At 38.9% G+C, this 22,931-nt stretch overlaps 1 protein-coding gene across 1 annotated transcript in view; it reads left to right on the top strand.

Annotated features, from left to right (window-relative positions):
- Xpr1 (xenotropic and polytropic retrovirus receptor 1) overlaps positions 1–22,931 on the top strand; it is a 134,088-nt gene that overhangs the window by 47,511 nt on the left and 63,646 nt on the right. Inside the window, exon 3 of the mRNA XM_052199884.1 lies at positions 20,643–20,744. Coding sequence (XP_052055844.1) covers positions 20,643–20,744 — 102 coding nt within the window. The remainder of the gene's footprint in view (positions 1–20,642; positions 20,745–22,931) is intronic.

Raw genomic sequence — 22,931 nt, 5'->3', positions numbered from 1 at the left:
GGTCTCCTTTTAGACACTTGCTATTTATATGTAGATTTCCTGAACCTGTTCACTGCATCTGTTGTCTTTTCTATCTCATTTTCTGCTGTGTGCTTAGATACCTATTGCATCTTGTTTGGATTTGAATGTTAAATATCTGCTTTATTCTTACTTTAGGAAACAATGATTTTTAGAAATTGGAAACATTTCTCCAGGTGGTCTAGTTTGACTGCTCAGCTGTCCTCTCAGCCTCATCCCTCTCAGTGTTCTGTCCTTACACCCTGATTAGTCTGCTTGTTAGTGGCTGGGCCCCCTGGGACTACCCCATCTTTGTTTGCTCTGTTTAAATTTAGCTCTAGAGTGCTGTACATGAGATGGTGGAAATCCTATGTAGTTGAAAGCAGAGGAGTTCTATCCCTGCCTTTGCCCCTCCAGTGCTGAGATTAAAGGCATGCACCATCATTGCCTAGCTTTTGTTTTTATTGTTTAAAATTTATTTTATGTGTATGGATGTTTTGCTTGTATGTTTGTCTGAGTGCCACATGTGTACCTGGGGCCCAAGGAGGCTAAAAGACGGTGTTGGGGGAGAACTGGAGTTACAGTTTCCAGCCACCATATGGACGCTGGTAATCCACCCCAGGTCCTCTAGAAGACTGTCCCATGCTCTTAACTGCTGAGCCATCTCCGTAGTGCCCCATTCCTTTTGTTTTTGGTAAATTCTTACATTGATGCTCAAACTGGCTTCAAACTCATTGGAATCCTCCTATATCAGCCATCAAAGGTTAGTATTACAGGCATGTGCCACCTTTTTTTTTGGCTGGAGCTGTTCTTTTGGGTAGGGGTATATCATAAAATTCTTAAGGAGATAGAGCATGGTAATTATATATTATCCAATAAAAGAAATTGGCATGAAGCAACATTTAAAAATTAATGATTTAGAATCAGCAGATGTATGACCTAAAAATTCAGGTTTAACATTTTACTAGATCAATAATTTCCATCATGCATCTTTGGACCAACTAAAGTACTAAGGTACCTTGATCAATTGAAAGACTTGTCTCAGAAACTCTGGGAATGATCTGGGTCTTCTGTAGAGTTTGAAAACCCAAGACCTAGAATATTATTGCCAGGAAACAAGATTCTGTGTCATTCAAGAGTTGGGCATTTATAGAAAGTCTCAACAAATTTATACCACCTATATTAGAATTCTTAAAAGAATTCACCATACCTGGCAGTGGTGGCACATACCTTTAACTCCAGCACTCCAGAGGCAGATCTCTGAGTTTGAGGCCAGCCTGCTCTACAGAGCTAGTTTCATAACAGCCAAGGCCACACCAAGAAACCCTGTCTTTAAAAAAACCTAAAAAGCAGAACAAACACAATAAACAAAATGTCCAGAGGGAGGACTGATAACATACTTGTTGTCATTTAGACTGAAGAGACCCCGCTTTATTGTGCTCCCTCCCGTCTTTGAGGGAACAGATGGTGTTGTAGATACATTTATCATTTCATTTTTTTTCCTTCCTGTTATTATTTGTTGACTAATAGAGCTGCTGAGTTTGACAAACTGAAGGTAGACTCTGTTAGTTGATCTTCGTCAGTCTAGAATGTCATTTGGGATGGTGTCAGAATAAGTCCTGAGGGAGATGAGGGAAGAGATATTCTTGTCTTGTCTTGAGCAAGCATTGGGACTGTCATATTTGCCCCTGGTATGTGGGTCGTAATGAAATCGTTGTCATAATGTGTAAAATGTATATTTGAAAATCATTGTGTCAGCATTTATGGAGAGAGTTACATTAGATGTTTGTCTTTTATTTTACTTGGCATCTTGATTTTGAGAAAGGGTGAAATGAACCTATAGAAGTAGATGAATAAAGCTGTGCATTTCTCACTGGTGTATGGTAGAGTGTCCTGGTACAGATGGAGGCTTCACACAGATGTAAGTATATCACATTTGTTTTTAACTTGTAAACTCATTGTTTTTCTAGGCAAGAAAGCTAAATGCTTGACCATCAGAATACTGGTCCCAAAATAGGGTCCAGACTGTTTTTCAACTTGATACATTTCCTGCTGAAATGTTTCCATTGGGGACTGGGAGAACTGGATTATTTATAGACTAGTGTGCTTTGGACAGGTGTTGTGTTTACATAGATCAGTAGAATTATCAAATGTCCCAGAGACTGTCCAGTGTCAGAGCATTTTATTTCATTGTCACTTTTTGTAATTAAAAGAGAAGAGAAACTATGTGGATAGACCAAGGGTATCATTGTGTGTGGGGGGTTCTTCTCTTTTTTGGATTTTTTTTTTTTGGTTGTTATTTGTTTTTGTTTTGTAGTGAGACGAGTCTCACTGTGTTGCCTAGATCTCAGAGGTCTGCCAGCATGTTAAAGGTATGCACCACCATGCCCTGGCCTTGCCATGATGTTTTTTAAAGACTGTTTTTGTGTCATTGCAAAGAAAATATCAGTCCTAAACATTCTCTTTCTCCTCATAGTTTTGGCTTCAATTGATAGAAATATTTTTAAGGAACTAACCTGTAGAAACAGGATATTTATCATGCATTATTGAGACTTTTAGTAAAATTATTTTTTCTCCAACATGTTTTTATTAATTTTAGGTGAAATTTCATATAGTATACCCTAATCTCACTTGTTTCCCATCACCTCAGGCCCACCCTTGCACCCCTCAGCCTCCCCAAAATACACTAAGACCAATTTGTGTTACTCACTGGGACATAGTCAAACTTCCCATGGCTAGCCCCTTAAAACTAATTGAGAACTTTTCCCCACTCTCCGATCCTGCCAGAAGCCCTCAGCTGTGAATAGCTGTACTTCAGCATCTTTATCACATTTTTTCTTTTTTAAAGATTCATTTATTTATTAAATATCCAGTGTCCTGCCTATATGTATGCCAGTGTACCAGAAGAAGGCACCAGATCTTATTATAGATGGTTATGAGCCACCATGAGATTGCTGGGAATTGAACTCAGGACCTTTGGAAGAGCAGTCAGTGCTCTTATCCTCTGAGCCATCTCTTCAACCCTCTTAATCACAATTTTTAGACTCACTAGCTTCCTGATGCCTGTCTAAACTGTTTCCTCCTCTTCCTCCTCCTTCTCTCCCCTCTCCTCCTCCTCTTAACGGTGGCTGGGAGGTTGTCATAGAAGTCTTCAATATCTCTTATTCTCAGGAGCCTGTAGTCATCAAAATCCTAATTAACTCTATTCTAATATTGTTCTAGTTAATATATAAGTAGAACTTTGAAACATAAAAATTTAACATTTGTACCAATTTTTTATATTTTAAATTATATATTAATGAGGCAATTTTAGAATCGATCCTTCAGTTATTACACTAGAACCACTTTGCCGTAAAGGACATGAAATAGACCAGATAATCTGTCTTCCCTAGTAACAGTCTGTTTCTGAAACTTTCATTTCCTTCCTTTTCCTTTGTTATTTTTTGAAAGCTTAGAGTCTGTTTCCATTTAGTTAGGAGATTAGGTAACATACTGTAAACTTTTCTCCACTTTCCATGTCTTCATCTCTCTCCATGAATAATCAGAGCCATCTAAAGTTGTAAATTCTCCATTATGGGTTTTTTTTTTTTTTTGTAAAACATTTACTAGAAGAAACAACTTGTGTCTTGAGACATTGGCCCTTTTGTAGTCTTTTTAAAAATTACTTTATTTACATTCCAAATGTTGCCCCTCCTTCCTGGTTGCTCCTAGAGTTTTTTACCCCATTCTCCACCCTGTTGCCTTTGAGTGGGTGTTCCCTCCCAGCATTCCCCTTCCCTGGAGCAACAAGTCTCTACAGTATTAGGCACATCCTCTCCCTTTGAGGCAAGAGGACAAGGCAGTCAGTCCTCTGCTACATATGTGCTGGCCTGGGGGGATAGAGGGATGGGAGGCAGGAGCTCAGACCAGCCTGTGTTTGCTCTCTGGTTGGTGGCTCAGTCTCTGGGAGCACCCAGGGGTCCAGGTGAGTTGACTTTGTTGATCTTTGGGGTTGCCATCCCTTTCAGTTCCTTCAGTCCTTCCCCTAACTCTTCCATAGGGGTCTTCAGTCCAGGGGTCTTCAGTCCAGTCAGCTGCTGGTAGGGCCTCTCAGAGGACAGCTATGCCAGGCTCCTGTCTGCAAGCACAATATAGAATAGTGTCAGGAATTGGGGCCTGCACGTGAGATGGAACCAAGTTGGGCCGGTCACTGGACCCTGCTCCATTTTTGTCCCTGCATTTCTTTTAGACAGGAACAGTTCTAGGTCAAAAATTTTGAAGGTGTGTTGGTGACCCTATCCCTCCACTGGGGCCCTGCCTATCTACTGGAGGTGTTCTCTTCAGGTTCCCTCTCCCCACTGTTGGGCATTTTGGCTAAGGTCCTCTCCATTGAGTCCTGGGAGCCTCTCACATCCCCAGATCTCTGGGACTTTCTAGAGGTTTCCTCCCCACCCACCACCCACCCCAGAAGCTCCATATTTTCATTCATTTTCCTGGCCCTCTGGGCTTCTCTCCTGTCTCTGCCCCATACCTGATCCTATCCTCCCTTTTCCCTCTCCCTCCCACCAAAGTCCATCCATCCCTCTGCCTTCCATGATTATTTTGTTCTCTCTTCTAAGTGGGATTGAAGCATCCTCACTTGGACCTCCCTTCTTGTTAAACTTCTTATGGTCTGTGACTTTTGTAATCTTGCATTACATGATTGTCAGTCCCTTTGTGCATATTCTCTGTGACCATTAGTGTTCATCAGTCCTTTTTTAAAAAAAAAATATTTTTTTACATTATAGATATTGCTGTGTTGGAAGACAGACATTAAGAACACGCACTTGCATGTAGGACAACTAAGAAAACTCAGAAAATTATGGTGAATAAGTAGGATCTCATATGATACAAATGCTACAACACTGTTTAGTTTTATTAATCAGAAATTTCCTTTTCTTTTCTTTCTTTTTTTTTTTAAGCTTGAGGTGCAGATGAGATACAGTGGCCAGGATCAGTATGATTGACTAGTCTGGGGATCAATAAATTCTGGACTTGAGATTAGGGTTCTGAATTCATATTAGTTGGTAGGACTCAGTAGCAAGCACCTACAATGATTTTTGGTATTGTGGAAATGAATATTCAGGAGTATGGTCAAGAGCTGTGAGTGGTCAAAACAGTGAAATGCAGCCTTGGGTCTATCATCTTAGTAATAAAGATGTTATTTTGTGACCAGAAAGTGACCTTGATTCAAGTAGGATGAGCCAGTTACCTTGACTACTCAGGGGACTATTGTGGCTTCTCTCAGAGATGTCTGAGTCGAGATACACACTTCAGTTCAGAAGTACATATTGTCAGACAGACTGTGTCTGTTCTGTATTTAATAGTTCAAGTCTATTTGAAAACTGATGAAATAGTGTTTCAAAATGGTTTTCAACAGATTTGAGTATTACATTATGGTTCTCTCTAGACATTTAGCTTGTTTAGACTTAAGAAAAATTGATTTCCAATTAACACCAGATTTCAAAAGAAAGAAAATATTAGCTAAACAATTCCATCAAGTAGCATGTATTCCAAACAAAAGCAGACACGTCTGGTAATTCAGTTGGGAAGACAAGACTAAGCTTGATCCTCTTACTTTTTTTTTTTAATCTAGAATATTTTTGAGTTTAATAAATCAGTGAAATATATGTGGGAGTAAAAACCTTTTGAGTCTTTAAGTATTGTTCAGAATTTTATTTCAAGTATGCTTTTTAAAATATTTGTTTATTTCTATGAGGCCAGCCTGGTCCACATGGTAAAGTCCAGGCTAGCCAAGGCTACATAGTAAGATCTTATCTTAATTTTTTAAATTTATTTTTATTTTATTGTATGAGTGTTTTGCCTGCATTTACTCATATGCACTGCTTGCATTATACTTCTGAGAAATACATGGTGCATGAGAAGTTCTGATACCCTAGGACTAGATGGTTGTGGTCTGGTAGCTGGATTCTGGGAATTGAACCTCTGTCCTCTTCAAGACAGGTGCTTTTAACACTGGACCATCTTCCTGCCCCTGCGAGTATGTTTTAAGTACCTTTATTAAATAGTACCACTACACCAGAACTTAAAAGTATAGCTCCCACCACATCTCTCTCTACCTCTGCCTCTCTCTGTCTCTCTGTCTCTGTCTCTCTGCCTCTCTCTGTCTCTCTCTGTCTCTCTGTCTGTCTCTCTCTGTATCTCTCTGTCTCTCTCTCTCTCTCTCTCTGTCTCTCTCTGTCTCTCTCTGTCTCTCTCTCTCTCTCTCTCTCTCTCTCTCTCTCTCTCTCTCTCTCTCTCTGTCTCCCTCTTAAACAAGGCCCCACTGCAGTTTATAGAGTCTCACCTGCCTCTGCCTTCCAAGGCTGGAATTAAAGGCATGCGCCACCACACCCTTGTCTATTCCTGCATGTGTCTTCTAATAGAAATACTTCTGAGAAATGTGTCATCATGTGATCTCATTGTGCAACTTATTATACGAGAACTTACATACAGATGATGTAGGTCAGTCATGTGATGTGTCTCTGGGTAAATGCAAAAGCCTGAGGATTCGGCCGAGTAAAGCAGCACCGTACACGGGCTGTGTGGCCAGTGTTCCTATAATTCCACTATTCCTGTGGCAGGTGAGGTGGCAGTCAGACAGACTACTGGGCAGAACAGGGAGAAGACAAAGGCAAGGACCAAACACATGCGCACACATGCACTCAGTGTGTGCTCACAGAGATATAAACAATATTGGGGAAAAGTTTTACAGTAAACTTTTATAAGTGGGAGTGCATTCAAATAATGGTAAAAGGTATAATACAATACATATGTAAACCAGTAACATGTTATCAGTGACTATATATTGTGCAGAGTTATGTTCTGTACCTTCACATGTAATATAGGCAGTTTGTTTACAGAACACTACCACCAACATAAATGATATGATGTGCCTTTGTCTCCGGGTGATAGTTTTTCAGCTTCATTATAATCTTAAGGGTCTACTGTGGTATATGTGGCCAATCACTTAAATTAAAACCTTAATATGTAGTGAATGACTGATTTGTGGATGATCACTACATTTAATATTTTATAGCTAGATCTAATGATAACATCTGATTATGGAATCTCTTAACTTGAATTCTTCATTTCCTTCTTTTATAATATGATAATTAATGCTTTTAATAACTAACAGACTTTTTTTTTTTTTGGTAGACTAGGCTGGCCTTGAACTCACAGAGATCTACCTGTCTCTACCTCCCAAATGCTGGGACTAAAGGTGTGTACCACCATGCCCAGGAAAAAAACAGATCTGTAAATAAGAATAAATGATAGATTTTGTTCAGAATAGTTTTATTATATACTCCCATTGAATTCTAAGTATTTGAAATATTAAAATCTTTATTACAATAAAAATACTGCAAAGGGCTCTAAAGGCCAGTTTCAATCCCATCCTTTACGTGAAATGCTTAATTATTTCCTGGTCGAATATCATCACATGGTTTTATTTCCACATCTGCTCATTATATAGCATCCAGTCACAAGTGCTCATTTAACAGGAGACACCAAGGATCTAGAAATGGGCAACACAGATACTTGCTTTGTCTTTGTAGAACCTAAAATGTAATGGTGACTTTTTCTTTCCTCTTGGAGATAAAAGTCTCTCTATATCTCAGGTCCACTTAGAACTCACTATGGATACCAGGGTAGGTTCAAACTTGTAAACCTCTGCCTCTATCTCCTCTGTGCTAGTTTCCCAGGCATGTCATACCACACAGATGCTTAAGGTCAGAGTTTAAAGTTATTGTGCAAGTGCATTATGTTGACGGTAGTGCATGATACGACATGGGTAGAGGACTACTTTGTGGACTTGGTTTTCTCCTTTATCTTTATGTGGGTTTCAGGGTCTCAACTCTGGTTGTTAGTCTTGCAAGTCAAGTAACCTGTACTCATTGAGCATATTATCTTTCTGGTTTCAGCAGTGACTTGTAAATGCATCGTTCTGCGAAGAAGGAATGATATAGTGGATTTTGTTGCTTTGTAACTTTTCAGACTAGGTTGTTGTTGTTGTTGTTGCTGCTGCTGCTGCTGCTCTTGTTGTTGTTTTAAATGTATCCCTGACTGTCCTAGAACTCCCTCTTGACCAGGCTGGCCTTGAATTCAGAGATCCACTTGCCTCTGCTTCCTGCACTGGGATTAAAGTATGTTTGGCTTAGAACCAAAGTTTTAATATGAGAATTCATATAATGTATAAGACTCAGAGAGTGTTGCCTTAAGGTATAAATGTTTTAGCTGACATTTGGATATAGATGCTCTTAGAGTTATCCTTTGTAATTGCACACATCTGCACATAATCCCATCAACTACTAAGGTTGTTCATCACTGTAGTTTTGTAGGAATAACATCAGAGAAGAGGAATACAGTGTATAACTCTGACTCTTGCACCTTTATATAGCTTAATTCCTTTGAGGTTTGTATGTGAGCTTGTACCAGTAACTAATCTCTTTTAATGTCAAAGTATCCCATTGTGATCCAATTACTTGCTGAAGGATATTTGGGTTGTTTTGAGTTTTCAGTGGTTGTAAATATGTTTTTGTATGAATTAATCTTATTTACCTAGATATTCAGGCATGAGAATTCTTGGTCATTTGTTAAGTAGCTGTTTAGTAGGTTTTGTTGTTGTTGTTGTTGTTGTTTTTAAGACAAAGTCTCACTGTGTAAACACTAGCTGGCCCAGAATGCAGCCATTTAGACCAGGCTGGCCTTGAACTCAAGGAGGTCTACTACCCCTGACTCTCAAGGTGTAAAGGTGTTTCATAAAGGTCTGTGACTGAAATCATCCACAAGCTCAGGAAGCCACACTCTGCTGCTCCGTGGCAGTGAGCCAAGCACTCTGGACTGCTGCTCACACGTTCAGGTACCCAGCCAGTGCTGCTCCTTCTCTTAGAGACATTAGCATTCTGGAGCAGTGCTCTCTGGGGTAAACAATGGCTTTTAAACAGTTCAAGAAAATTTAGACAGTTTTCAGGATATGAACGTCGATGCAAAAATACTCAATAAAATTCTTGCCAACCGAAACCAAGAATACATAAAAACGATCATCCACCATGATCAAGTGGGCTTTATCCCAGGGATGCAGGGATGGTTCAATATACGGAAATCCATCAATGCAATCCACTACATAAACAAACTCAAAGAAAAAAAAACACATGGTCATTTCATTGGATGCTGAAAAAGCATTTGATAAAATTCAGCATCCTTTCATGCTTAAAGTCTTGGAAAGAACAGGAATTCAAGGCCCATACCTAAACATAGTAAAAGCAATATACAGCAAACCGGTAGCCAGCATCAAACTAAATGGAGAGAAACTTGAAGCAATTCCACTAAAATCAGGGACTAGACAAGGCTGCCCCCTCTCTCCTCATCTTTTCAATATTGTACTTGAGGTACTAGCTTGGGCAGTTAGACAACATAAGGAGGTCAAAGGGATACAAATTGGAAAGGAAGAAGTCAAACTATCACTATTTGCAGGTGATATGATAGTCTACCTAAGTGATCCAAAAAACTCCACTAGAGAACTCCTACAGCTGATACACAACTTCAGCAAAGTGGCAGGTTATAAAATCAACTCAAGCAAATCAGTAGCCTTCCTATATTCAAAGAATAAGCAGGCTGAGAAAGAAATTAGGGAAATGACACCCTTCACAATAGCCACAAACAGTATAAAGTACCTTGGTTGTGACTCTGACCAAACAAGTAAAAGATCTGTATGACAAGAACTTCAAAACTCTGAAGAAGGAAAGAAAGAAGACCTCAGAAAATGGAAAAATCTCCAATGCTCATGGATTGGCAGGATTAATATAGTAAAAATGGCCATTTTGCCAAAAGCAATATACAGATTCAATACAATCCCCATCAAAATCCCAGCTCAGTTCTTCATAGAGTTAGAAAGAGCAAATTCATCTGGAATAACAAAAAACCCAGGATAGCTAAAACTATTCTCAACAACAAAAGAAATTCTGGGGGAATCAGTATCCCTGACCTCAAGCAATACTACAGAGCAATAGTGTTAAAAACTGCATAGTATTGGTACAGTGACAGGCAGGCGGGTCAGTGGAATAGGATTGATGACCCAGAAATGAACCCACACACCTATGGCCACTTCATCCTCGACAAAGGAGCTGAAAACATTCAGTGGAAAAAAGATAGCCTTTTCAACAAATGATGCTGGTTCAACTGGAGGTCAGCATGCAGAAGAATGCGAATTGATCCATCCTTATCTCCTTGTACTAAGCTCAATTCCAGATGGATCAAGGACCTCCACATAAAGCCAGACACTCTGAAGCTAATAGAAAAGAAACTGGGGAAGATCCTTGAGGACATTGGTACAGGGGGAAAGTTCCTGAGCAGAACACCAATAGTGTATGCTCTAAGATCAAGAATTGACAAGTGGGACCTCATAAAATTACAAAGTTTCTTTAAGGCAAAGGACACCATCAAAAGGACAAATCGGCAACCAACAAATTGGGAAAAGATCTTCACCAATCCTATATCAGATAGAGGGCTAATATCCAATATATACAAAGAACTCAAGAAGTTAGACCCCAGAAAGACAAATAATCCTATTAAAAAATGGGGTACAGAGCTAAACAAAGAACTTTCACCTGAAGAACTTTGGATGGTGGAGAAGCATCTTAAAAAATGCTCAACTTCATTAGTCATTAGGGAAATGCAAATCAAAACAACCCTGAGATTTCACCTTATACCAGTCAGAATGGCTAAGATTAAAAATTTAGGAGACAGCAGGTGTTGGCGAGGATGTGGAGAAAGAGGAACACTCCTCCACTGCTGGTGGGGTTGCAAATTGATACAACCACTCTGGAAATCAGTCTGGCGGTTCCTCAGAATACTGGGCACGTCAACTTCCGGAGGATCCTGCTATACCACTCCTGGGCATATACCCAGAGGATTCCCCGGCAGGTAATAAGGATACATGTTCCACTATGTTCATAGCAGCCCTACTTATAATAGCCAGAAGCTGGAAAGAACCCAGGTATCCCTCAATGGAAGAATGGATGCAAAAAACGTGGTATATATACACAATGGAGTACTATTCAGCCATTAGAAACAATGAATTCATGAAATTCTTAGGGAAATGAATGAATCTGGAGAACATCATACTAAGTGAGGTAACCCAGTCTCAAAAGATTAATCATGGTATGCACTCACTAATAAGTGGATATTAGCCTAGAAAATTGGAATACCCAAAACCCAAATGATGTACAAGAAGAACAGAGGAGTGGCCCCTGGTTCTGGAAAGACTCAGTGTAGCAGTATAGGGCAAAACCAGAACAGGGAAGTCGGAAGGGGTGGATGGGAGAACAGGGGGAGAGAAGAGGGCTTATGGGACTTTCTGTGAGTGGGGGGGCCAGAAAAGGTGAAATCATTTGAAATGTAAATAAAAAATATATCGATTAAAAAAAATCCCTAAAGGTTGTCTAGGACTCTCTGGTTAAGAATACATTTTGGTGGTATCTTTGATTTTGTGTGTTTGTTTTGTTTTTAGATACTCATTTGCATAGGTTTTGTCTTTTTCTAAAGAACTATTTATTTTGCTTACTCAAAATCATTAATGCTTTATATCTTATTATCTACTTCTTTTTTACTCTGATGCTTTCTAAATATTAAGCAAAAGATCTGGTTTTATGAAAGAGTCAGTGAAGGTAAGAGTCTCAGCCCTTCATACATAGGGTACGCCCTTCCATTTTGTATTTTATTAACTTGAGATGATCAATAAAGCAAAAAGTAGGATTAAGTACCTTCTATTCTCAAATTAAGGGCAATCTTGATTGGAACAACTATGGTCTGTCTTAGGCCTTATCAGATATAATTATATGCTCACATCAGTCTTCTAGAAAGAATCTGGGAGCCAGGGGTTATATAGTCTTGTGCCTTTGCATAAGTTGCCTAACTGTAGACATTAAGCTCTTGGGTTGAACTTCTCTACACACAAACTGATTAACTGGTGACAGAGACTTATCCTGGAGGTAGACACCAATTCTTCTGCATGGCTTCAAGGCTTATGTATATTCAGGTGTGGCAATAAGTAAAAGCGTGTGCTCTTTTACTGAGAACAAGTTGAATAACCAAGTAAAATGAGGGTTTACTGAAGAGTAAATATAGTAGCACCTAGAATGCAAGGAACAAATGAACACAAGCAGCAAGCAAGAAAGAACAGCTCCACTGGGTGTCCCTAGCTGTGTGGCTCATGAAGCCCCTTCAGAGAAAGCATGTCACATTATCTCCGGTGAGATGGATCCATACCCAATTAAACACTATTTATCTTGGATGATTCTGCCACTTGCCCAGTCAGCATGTCTCCAGGCTCCTGTGCGGTATTACAGGTCCTTTGTTTCAGTGCTCAGTACACTTGCAGGGTTTTTTTCCCATGTTTTTGGCTCCTGAAAATTCTCCTTATTCTTTCTTAGTTACACATTTAGTGAGATGGCAGCTGAAACACATCATCACAGACTCACTGACTTAAACAATATATATTTATTTGTCATAGTCTTGGGGGCTGAACGTCCAAGATCTCAGGGTATCAAAAATGGCTGGGTTCTAATGAAGTAAGTCTCTCTTCTCGGTTATGTTGTCACATGGCATGTGGTTTGTGCCAACAGAGAGTAATCTTGTTTTTCTCTTTTTCTAATGTGAGTTCTAACCTCTTGATCTTACCCAAACCCAATTAATTGTAAAGGCCCCACTTTTGAATAATATATTGGGGGTTGGAGCTTCAACAGTTGAATCTATATGGTGGGCAAGGCCCCAGCAGTTAGGTGTTCTGTACTATGAAGCGCAGTCTCTTTACCTTTTACTAGTCACAATAACTGCCTAAATTGCTTCAGACCATGTGATTAGTCTGGCCTGGTCTCCTTTCTCTTAGTTCTTCCTACCCACATCCTTCAGTCGCCCCTTCAGACCTCAGCTGCACAGTCTGTCCTCTGCATGGCTTGCTTGAACTCTTTATTATGGGTTAGTGCCTTGAGCATGTGCTCTCCTGCCCTGGGCTCTCCTTTCATTACTAAATGGCTCTTCTGATTACTAAGTGTCTGTTTTCTCTCAGACTACAGGGACTGAGTTTTTTTTCTCAATCACTATGTCCCTAAGCAGGTTGGTGCCTGGCACATAGCCAACATTTGGGGGTAGGGAGGAATGTCTGTTGTAATTATTTGCTTGTATATACTAATCATTTGTGTGTACAAAGCTTCTCCTCCTTTGGATATGATTTCCAAAATGAAGAGATGATCTTCTACAGTTTATAATGTGCTGGCAATATAATATCCATTATTCTTACAAGCAATATAATATTTATCTCTCTAGTAACCATATAACACTTATCAAAGGATTTATGGATGAGTTTAGAGAAGGCACTCCATCCATTTCAATATGAGATTTATGTTCAAATCCTCAATGATGCCATTTTATGTTTAATATTTGTAAATATTAATGTTATTTTGATATAGTACATTCTAATAATTGTGTTAGCTCAGTGCAAGAGGAATTTTAATATTTAAAACATAGTAGTTAGAAAAGTTTTAGTACTTAAATTTTAATTCATATGAATATTTAATGCCCAGGAAATTATGGTGGTATGTTCAGTAAATGACTAAATATAAAAATATATTAACATAAAATTTGTAATCTGAATAGAATGGAAATATAAGTTCAAGAGGAAAACATATATGGATTTCAGTTCTATAAGATTTTGTTTTCATGTGTTAGATGAGTGCTTTTGGTTTTTATGCAGTACTGAGTATTGAACCCAAGGCCTTAGGCTTGCTTGGCAAGCAGTCTACTGCTGCCCTGTGTCCCTAGTCCTTTTATTTATGTATTTGGAAGTAGTAGTGAATTTTGGTAGTAGTGATGAAATTACTGTACATTTAAATTCCATTATATCTTTTCTCACAGTATTGTTTTAATCACAATCCAAAGGAAATTACATTGTCTCTAACTACTTAAATTTGTTAAAAATCCTTAACTTAGAAATGTGTAAGATAGATTCAGAAATCTTTCAGGAGTTACAAGAGCAAAAAACTTGTGAAAATCACTAGGCTCACCAGCTCATTTTACTGTTGAATGATGCCCGGTTTGGATGTATTTGTCAGTATTTCACATGGAGACTTGTTTGTCTAGCAGATATTAGGCACATGTTTATTAGCATAATTAATATTTTAGATTGTATTAAAGCTACTACAGATGAAATTAATTTCATTTGTTACACATCACTAGCATGATTTCAAAGACTTTTTGGTCTGTGTTCTGCCAAGAATATTTAAAAATCACATTTGGTTAAAACTTTATGTGATAAAACCTCAAAGACAGACTCAACTCAGAGATTCCTGTTTAGGGCCACAGAAACCAGGCAGAATTCAGATCAGTTTGCACAAATTAGCAATTTAAATTATGGAATACAAAATGTAAAAATAAGAAAGACATTTTGAGAGTACTTATTCAAATGTCCACCTTTTTAAAGAGAGAATGTACAGAATCATCAAACTCTTAGGCAATTGGCACAAAACCTGTTGTGAAAAATGCTAATTTTACCTGTTAAACAGTTCTTAATTTGAAGCAAAGAGAGGGTTCCTTCAGTGTGGCCACACTGAGGAAAGGAACAGAAGAGAGGTTCGTTGACCATACAGCCCTTGCCTGCCCACCAGCCCCAGCCCTACAGGCTGCCTTGTGAAGAGCTCCCCCTCTCATCCTCAAGTAGTTCAGGCCACCATGGTCTCCCTCTTCCTGTGCTGTGCCTGATGGGTCTTTCCTAGCTCTCATTTAGAAAACGTATCTGCTCATAATTACCCCTCTGTGGTAATCGTTCTTCTTAGAAAGAAAGCCAGTCTTCCTGAGGCCCTGCCTGCTCAGGCCTTGCTCGCTTCCTAGCTTTAACAGGCACCATGGTTCCCTGGTCCCCTCACAGCCTCAGTCTCAGCTTTACTTTCTCCATTTCCGTATTCAGCATCTTGTTAGATGCTGCTCGTGCTGCTTGGACCCTCTGCTGCTTCAGTGAATGACTAAATATCCCGTAGAGTTCATCTCTAAGGACACTTCTTTAAAGACCCCCCCACATCTTCTCCTAGTGCTTTTAGATTTGATATGGTCTCACTACTGGAGCTTTTTTAGTTTGTTTTTCTCTTTTGCCTTTTCTTCAGAATCCGTGTTAACATTAATTGGCATCTCTTTCCTATGTAGGCTGTATCTCTGAGAGCAGAATTAATGTATTTTGCTCATCACACCTGCCACATTGCTTGGTGTGTAGGAGGGACATAGTATTGTTGAATGAATAACAGTCTATTCCCATTTCTACTACACCAATGATTCTAGAGTAACATTTTTATCTTTGGAATCTTATTTGCAATATGCTTTTTATAATTTATCTTCCCATCTGTGGATGAAGTGTAGTTTCTGGGAAAAAAATAGAATTTCAAGTTAGTTATTCCTAGTTATAAATTTCACACTCTTAAAAATTCTTACTAGTTTTCTTAAAAGCATGAAACCAGTAACACTAAATATTCTTCCTATTTTTGATAGTCACATATTTAAAAATTTTAATGCTTTCTGATAAGAATAAAGTGATAAGTCATTGCCTGTAGACTGCAGTGAAAATGCAGAGGTAGTCACGGTGACAGAAAAGTCAGTGCCTCCAGGAGCACTGATCCTGGAGACTCCCTCAGGGCCGCAGTGTTAGTGTGACACTGGACAATAGCCTGAGTCCCTCACTAGTGAGTAAAGCTTACTGGCTGGAAAGCAGATTTTTCAGCCTCACATATTTGGAGGTATTGTTTGCAAGGGACCCGGGCAGGGAAGGATTGCTGTCCTAGACATTGAAGAATGTTTGACAGTACTCAAGCCTCTACCCACTAGAGTATAGTAACCTGTTAAGTCAATTATGACAACCAAAAAGTTCTAGGAAGCAGATCTCCCACCATTGAGAATAACACCTGACAAATCCACAGCAGGTGGGGCTGGAAGGAAGATGTCTCTGCCAACCAGTGGAGGCTTGAGTTGGGGTCTTGAAACCCGAATGATACAAGGAAAGAACCAACTCCTGTAAGTTGTACTCACCAGTTCCAGCTTGCCTCGGTAGTCAGCTTGCCCCAGAGATGTTAGTTTTCTGTCTCCAGGGCTGTGATACGAAGCAGCTGCCATGTTCTCCCAGCTGACTCGGACTTGGGGATCTATGCGTCAGCCCCCAGGCTTACGTGGCTTTATCCTTTGAGCCACTCCCTCATCAGTTGTTGACTTTAAATGTTAATAAATCAACACAAAATAAATCGTCCTCATAATATTAATGCAATTTCAACATTTACTTTTCAGAAATACTATATGGAGCACATGATGGTTTGACATAGGACTTAAATAATGGAGACAAAGCCTAGGTATCTTACAGATCTGGAAATTAGGACTGTTCTTTGTATAAGACTATCATAAAAAATTTATGAAACACCAGAAATGAAATGCAATTCATGGAAGTTGTAAGTTGGGCTTGAGAGGTTTGGTGTTGATCTAGCTAGCCCAGGTACTGCATTAAAAGATTAAATGACCTCTTTGGTATAAAATTAAAATCTTCCTGAGAGTGTTTGTAAAGCACTTGATAGTGATTTCTGAGCTACAGTAGTTGTCTTGACTGGTATTATTAAAGAGCATGGCGAGCTAGATGAAAAATTGTCTGTCACCCACAAATGTGAAGTAGCTATAAGACAACTGTAGAAATGTAGGACTCAGACTGTATTACTGTAATTGACTGCTTAACCAGAGCAGAGGCATCTCTGCAGCAGCATTCTCTGACCAGTCTTGATCAACTATCAATTCTTTTTGCATACTTTACTTTTTCCATGTTAATGCTAATCGGCATAAGATACATTGATATGTCTTACCAAGATTTGTACTTTTTTCATTCTAGCTCTATTTCATTCTAGCTTGATTTCAGCTTAGGGTTTGTGTGTGTGTGTGGGGGGGGGGGGGGTGTGACAAATTGTTGAGCTTAGGACACATTTGACTCATGAAGTCTGCTTAGGCTGCTATTACAGAAGGTCACGGGCTTGGTGGTATAAGCAAAAGACATTTACTATCTCATCATTCTAAAGGGGCAAATATCAAGATCAGAATACTGCGAGGGTTGTATTGTGGTGTAGCTTTTTGGTGTTGAGAAATGGTCCGTAACATTGCCTTCCCCCTACGTGATGGGGGAAGGAGGGAGTTCTCCAGCGCCTTTGATTCCTGTAAGAATGTCAGTCCTAGGGCTGAGGAGATGCTCAGAGGTTAAGAGTGCTCACTTCTCTTAGGCTCTTTTGGGGCTTTATTCACCAAGGCACGGCCCTAGAATAGCTTTCTCTTCTTTTTTTATTTTTATTTTTTAGCAATAATCAAGTTAAGAGTACTCAGTTAACATCCACAAACAGATTTGTGCTTCCTCTTTCCAGTTCTCCTTGGTCTATTTTAGAAATGCCCATCTCAGCAGCAGGCACACTCTGCTGTGGGTGAGGACTCCCCGATTTGTGGGAACACGATGTTTGTCATTCCCACCATTGATTCCGACCACACAACCCATCCAGTCTTCAGCTAGAGCATCAGCAGTTACTTCTGTGGCCAAGAAGTACCAACATACTTCTGTATGTTGGTTTTCATAGATAGTACAAAGCTTGTGTTCATGGTCCTCTTTAGTGAGTTTCTGATGGTTGTTGGCTGGGAAGGAGATACTCAGCTTTATCTGATACAACTGACCCCCTTGGAGATGTCACAAAAACGTCATGTACACTTAAAAAATACTGCTATAGTGTAATTGGACCCATTTGTCTTCTCTGGACCCATTTAATTCATCATTAAAAAATAATGGTGAATGAAATCCATACATTATTTTGTGCAGATTCTGTTAACATGTTTTTCTGTGAGTAGGATTGAGCATACTGAGCACTTTAATAACTACTGCCAAACTATCTTCCTATAGAGACTACAGAGCCACACAGCTACCGACAGCAAGGGAAAGAGACTGTTGATTTACCCTTATCATTGCCAGAGCAATGTTACTATTTTAAAATCACTCCCAATCTGACAGTGAAATTTCATTTTATATTTTAGATCTTGAATTTATTTGGAATTTTGATGTTGAGCCTCCTTTCAATTTTTTTGGTGTGTGTGTGTGTGTGTGGCCGCTTGTCACTTTTCTATGAATTGCTTTAATTGGCCCATTTTATTAAGAAATAAAAAATAATTTTAATATTGACTTATAAACATTTTCTAAAATAAATTTCGCATGGATTTTGGGGATCTGAACTCAAGTGTTCTTACTTGCCAAACCATTTCCCCACTCTGAGTGTAAATTTTGAATATAAATTTTTTATTAAATGCTGAACATAGAAAATTCCCTCTCCCACTTCTTTTTTGATTGCACTTGTAGCATTTTTAAAGTGAGATACTTCATTTTGTAGACATGTTAATCATTTATTTATGGCTTCTGTATTTTGTGTAGTTTTTATGAGAGACTTCTGTATAATCCATTCTTTTATGTGCAGGTCTGTTTAGATCTCTGTTCTTTCTGTCTTTTCCTAACCGTCTACCTGTGGTTTGCCTCCAGTTCCTATGTGTATCAGGTCTTTAATCTGAGAGGACAGCAGTAGCAGCAGTATTGATTTCTTCTGCATCGCTGCCCTTGTTACTTACAGTGTCTCTCTGCTCTCAGCTCTGACTTCCCTGTGTTGCTGAAACCTTACTGTATTCTGTTTCAATTCTTGGCCATGAAGTTGTATGTGAATAGAGATAACAGACTGCTGATATTTTAGATGAAATAGTGGTTAAAGTAAAAAAGTAGAATGTTCACAATTAATGCATAGATGGATGTTTTTGTTTCTAAGTCCTCGGCAATATATTACATTGTTGATATTCCTGAATATGTAACTTCTATATAAACTTTAATGTGTTTAAGATTGTTCTTACCAATAGAAGCTATATTTAAATTACCTTGCTGGACTTTGGTACTTTATCTTAATGTAGTAGAAAAGTGCAGGAAACATAGCCAAGCCCATCTCTGCTTTGGGGATTTCTTTTTTAGCAATAGGTAGCAAAATTAAAATGAAAAATGTAGGAAAATAATTTATTGCTCTTATTTTCAATTAGCTGGAGCAAGATGCTGTTCTAAGCGCAGCATCTGTTACCATGGAACTCAGGGTCAGCTTCCTTAAAAAGCTGGGGCCTGCTTTACTCTTTGAAAAGCAAATGATTCTCAGTGGCCTTGAGCAGCCTTTGTTAAACCTTAATTGCTGGTTTACCTGGGGACATAAAGTAGTCTTCCATACTTTTTGAAGAGTCAATACAGCATTCCAAATTTATGCTTAGACTTAAATTAAATGAATAGATTTGATAACCTTTTAAAAAGTTCTTTTATTATATTTATTTATTTAGGGGGACACACTTGCCAGCTGTAGACAGCTTAGAAGAGTCTGTTCTCTCCACTGTTTGTACCTCAGGAACTGTCAGCCTTGATGGCCAGCACTTGATGGCCCTCTGAGCCATCTCACTGCTCAGATATGACAACCCTTTAAAACTGTCAGGGATTTTCATCTCTCTTTAAAGTATTTCTAGTGCTGAGGGTGTGTGTATGTGCATATGTATATGTGTTATGTGTGTATCATATTTCTTAGGGAAATGACATTTCATTTATTTTTACACAGGTTGAATATTTAAAGGTTTCTAGGATTGCATTAACATTCTAGGAGTTTGGGGATGGAAAGGAGCCTATTCTTTTTCTATACATCTAAAGTTAAGGTCCTCTAGGTCCAAAAATGGAAAGGTTCTATATTTTGGTTAACATCTGGGAAGTCTAGTCAAATCTTACGTGGGGAAAAAAAATGGTCTTGCAGGTCCCTGAAGCTCTTTATTCTGCATTTCCAGTAGATTTAATAGTTTGTAGGTTCTAGGACAAAATGTACAAAGTAGATCTAGCTTACAGAAAGACATATCATTGGCCCATTTGATGTTTTAAAAATATTTAGATTTATGTTACAGATATTTATGATCCTAGAAGACTGAAGGATCTGATAAACCATATCTACACACAAAGTGATTAGGTGGTATTTCTGGGAGTCACCTTTTGACCTGAAGGTATCAGCTGTCATTTACCCACTGTACAGGTGACTTTTTTGAGTCATTATGTTACTGGGATGCTTCTGACCAACACTGTGGACCATCAGAACAGACCACCTCTGTACAGCTAAAATAAAAATAAGTGAATACTGGCATAATATAAAACACAAATCTAACCAATTTTTCTGAAACACGCTGCACTTTCTCTTCTTCATGTCTTTGTTGTTGTATTTTTTTCTTTTCTGAAACATTTAATTTTCCTTTTGATTAAGTTAATTCTACTCAGTTCAGCTGCCAGCCCTTGAATCTTCTTGATTAACTGCCTCCAGAAGTTTCTCCCTCTTATGAAGTCTTAGAGCATTTCTCTTCTCACATGGTCACTTTTATTATAGCAGTAGTGTGCCTGCATCAGCCTCTTCCCACTCCAGGTACTTACATACTGGCTTCTGCTTGCAGCTCCGAAGACTAAGAAAACGAGCCTTATTTTACCCTACTTTCCCCAGTTGGTCTTCTGCCCTAAATTTGAATGTTTTTTTCTTGCTTTTCAGTTACAGATGAGGATACAGTTAAGAGATATTTTGCCAAGTTTGAAGAAAAGTTTTTCCAAACCTGTGAAAAGGAACTTGCCAAAATCAACACATTTTATTCAGGTGAGTAGTCACAAAGGAAAGAAACTTTCTGTGATCACCTCAGACTTGTTCAGTGTCATTTGAAGCTACCTTATGCTAGCTTCTGCTGCAATAATGGGCTTGTTTGGATGGATTAAGGACATGTCTAGCACCTTAGTGTTTACAATTTATATAAAGTTGCTTAGGTTCCCTTATATATAAGACCTTCAGAGTTATAAATTTGATTTCATCTTTTTATAAGTTTTTATTGCCACTTCCAGATTATTGCTTAGGTTAACTCCGGGCCCTTTCATTGGCTAAAACACTATCTGCACCCCTTTAAGTACTGGTCCCCAGAGTCTCATCTGCAAAGTGCTGTTGGAGTTTGAGAAAAAAGTATTAACTTCTATTTTTGTATGTGTAGCTTGTTTAAAGTTTGTGTTTTAATGTACTTTAGAGATTAGTAATGTCCTTATAATAGATTGCCTAGAGCATTGCCTTCGGCATCACAAGTCTCATAGAGCCTTGTTGATAAGTAGATGCTTTTGTGAGTCCAGAATCAAATCAGTGAGTCAGATTCAGAGAGATTTCATCTTGTATTCCCTTGTACATTACTAAACTTACCCCTTCCTGTTTGAATTATCTCCTGGATGTAATATAATGATCAATAATGAATTTCTTTCTTTCTTTTCTTTCTTTCTTTCTTTTTTTTTTTTTTTTTTTTTTTTTTTTTTTGATTTTTCGAGACAGGGTTTCTCTGTGTAGCCCTGGCTGTCCTGGAACTCACTGTAGACCAGGCTGGCCTCAAACTCAGAAATCCACCTGCTCTACCTCCCAAGTGCTGGGATTAAAGGTGTGCGCCACCACTGCCTGGCTATGAATTTCTTTCTTATCTTGACAAAGTCTCTGGAAATACCCTCTAAAGTCTTAGTACTGTCATAATCATAACAAACTAACAGCAACACCCCCCCCCTCACTATTATGGGTTAGTCCAGGGATGACTATTCATATGACTTTATTAGTTTCCCAGCTAATTTAAATAATCCCAACATGAGCTTCTCTGGCATTTGAATAGATATTTATTTATTCTATTTCATTTAATTATTTTATTAGTTGTTCAAAGGATGAGTTTTTTCCTCCTAGCTTGTGTACAGTTTTTGGAAGCATCTTATTCAGATGTTCTCTCAGCAGCCTTCAGATGGGCCTGATTACTCTTTTCATGGCGCAGTGGGAGATTGGATGGAGAGGTGCCAAAGCCATCAAAGGCTAGAGCTAGCATTCTTTTAGCTGCCATTTTTTTTTCAACATCAGCACTCCTATGTCTCCTGCAAAATGGATCTTTGGACATCCAGTATCTTACAGAGTTTGCTGCTGAACTCTTGGTTGTTTCCTGAGAATGGAGATGTCCAGCTCTCATTTAAAGCTTTACCTCAACTTTCTGCATAACCCTGGTGACTTTTTGGGTTTTTTGTTTTGTTTTGTTTTTTGGGGGTTTTTTTTGTTTGTTTTTTGTTTTTTGTTTGTTTTTTTGAGACAGGATTTCTCTGTGTAGACCAAGCTGGCCTCAAACTCATAAATCTGCCTGCCTCTGCCTCCCAAGTACTGGGATTAAAGGTGTGCACCACTAGTGCCTGGCTCCCTGGTGACTTAATTACCTGTATGGACAGTCCATTTTGGGTTCAATTCTACTTTGATGTATTTCTCTCTTGACCATACTTGCCCAGAATTGTTCTCCTCCACATTAGTAAATCCCAACATGAGCTTCTCTGACATTTGAATAGATATTTATTTATTCAAATAAATAAAGCATAGAAATGGGTAGGTGTTCAAGAGAGAACTGTGCAGAAAGAATTGTAGTGTCCAAAGGACACATGTGATTTCCTGTTGGGATCTAGAAGGTCAAGGAAGAACCAGCCATGGAGACAGAGCAGGGCAGCTGTTGTGGGAGGTTTCTGTAGTTTGAATCTGAACTGCCTCTGACAGACTCATGTTTAACCCTTTGTTTCTGAGTGGGATTGTTGTCTTGAGAGGCTGTGGAATCCTCAGGAGGTGGATCATGGATAGCAAGGCGTTTGAAGGTTAGCCTTGGCCCTTGGTTGTAGTCTACTTTCTCTGCTTCTTGTTCTGGGTGATTTGGGCAGCCTCTGCCTCACACTGCTCTGCCACTCCTCCCACTGCTGGGCTCAAATCTGAATCCTTGAGCCAGAACAAATTCTGCCTCCTGTTTCT

Source organism: Apodemus sylvaticus, chromosome 12 (genome assembly GCF_947179515.1).
Source record: "Apodemus sylvaticus chromosome 12, mApoSyl1.1, whole genome shotgun sequence".
NCBI lineage: Eukaryota > Metazoa > Chordata > Mammalia > Rodentia > Muridae > Apodemus > Apodemus sylvaticus.
Note: the sequence above shows the minus strand (reverse complement) of the source record. Positions and strands in the feature narration are given on the sequence as shown.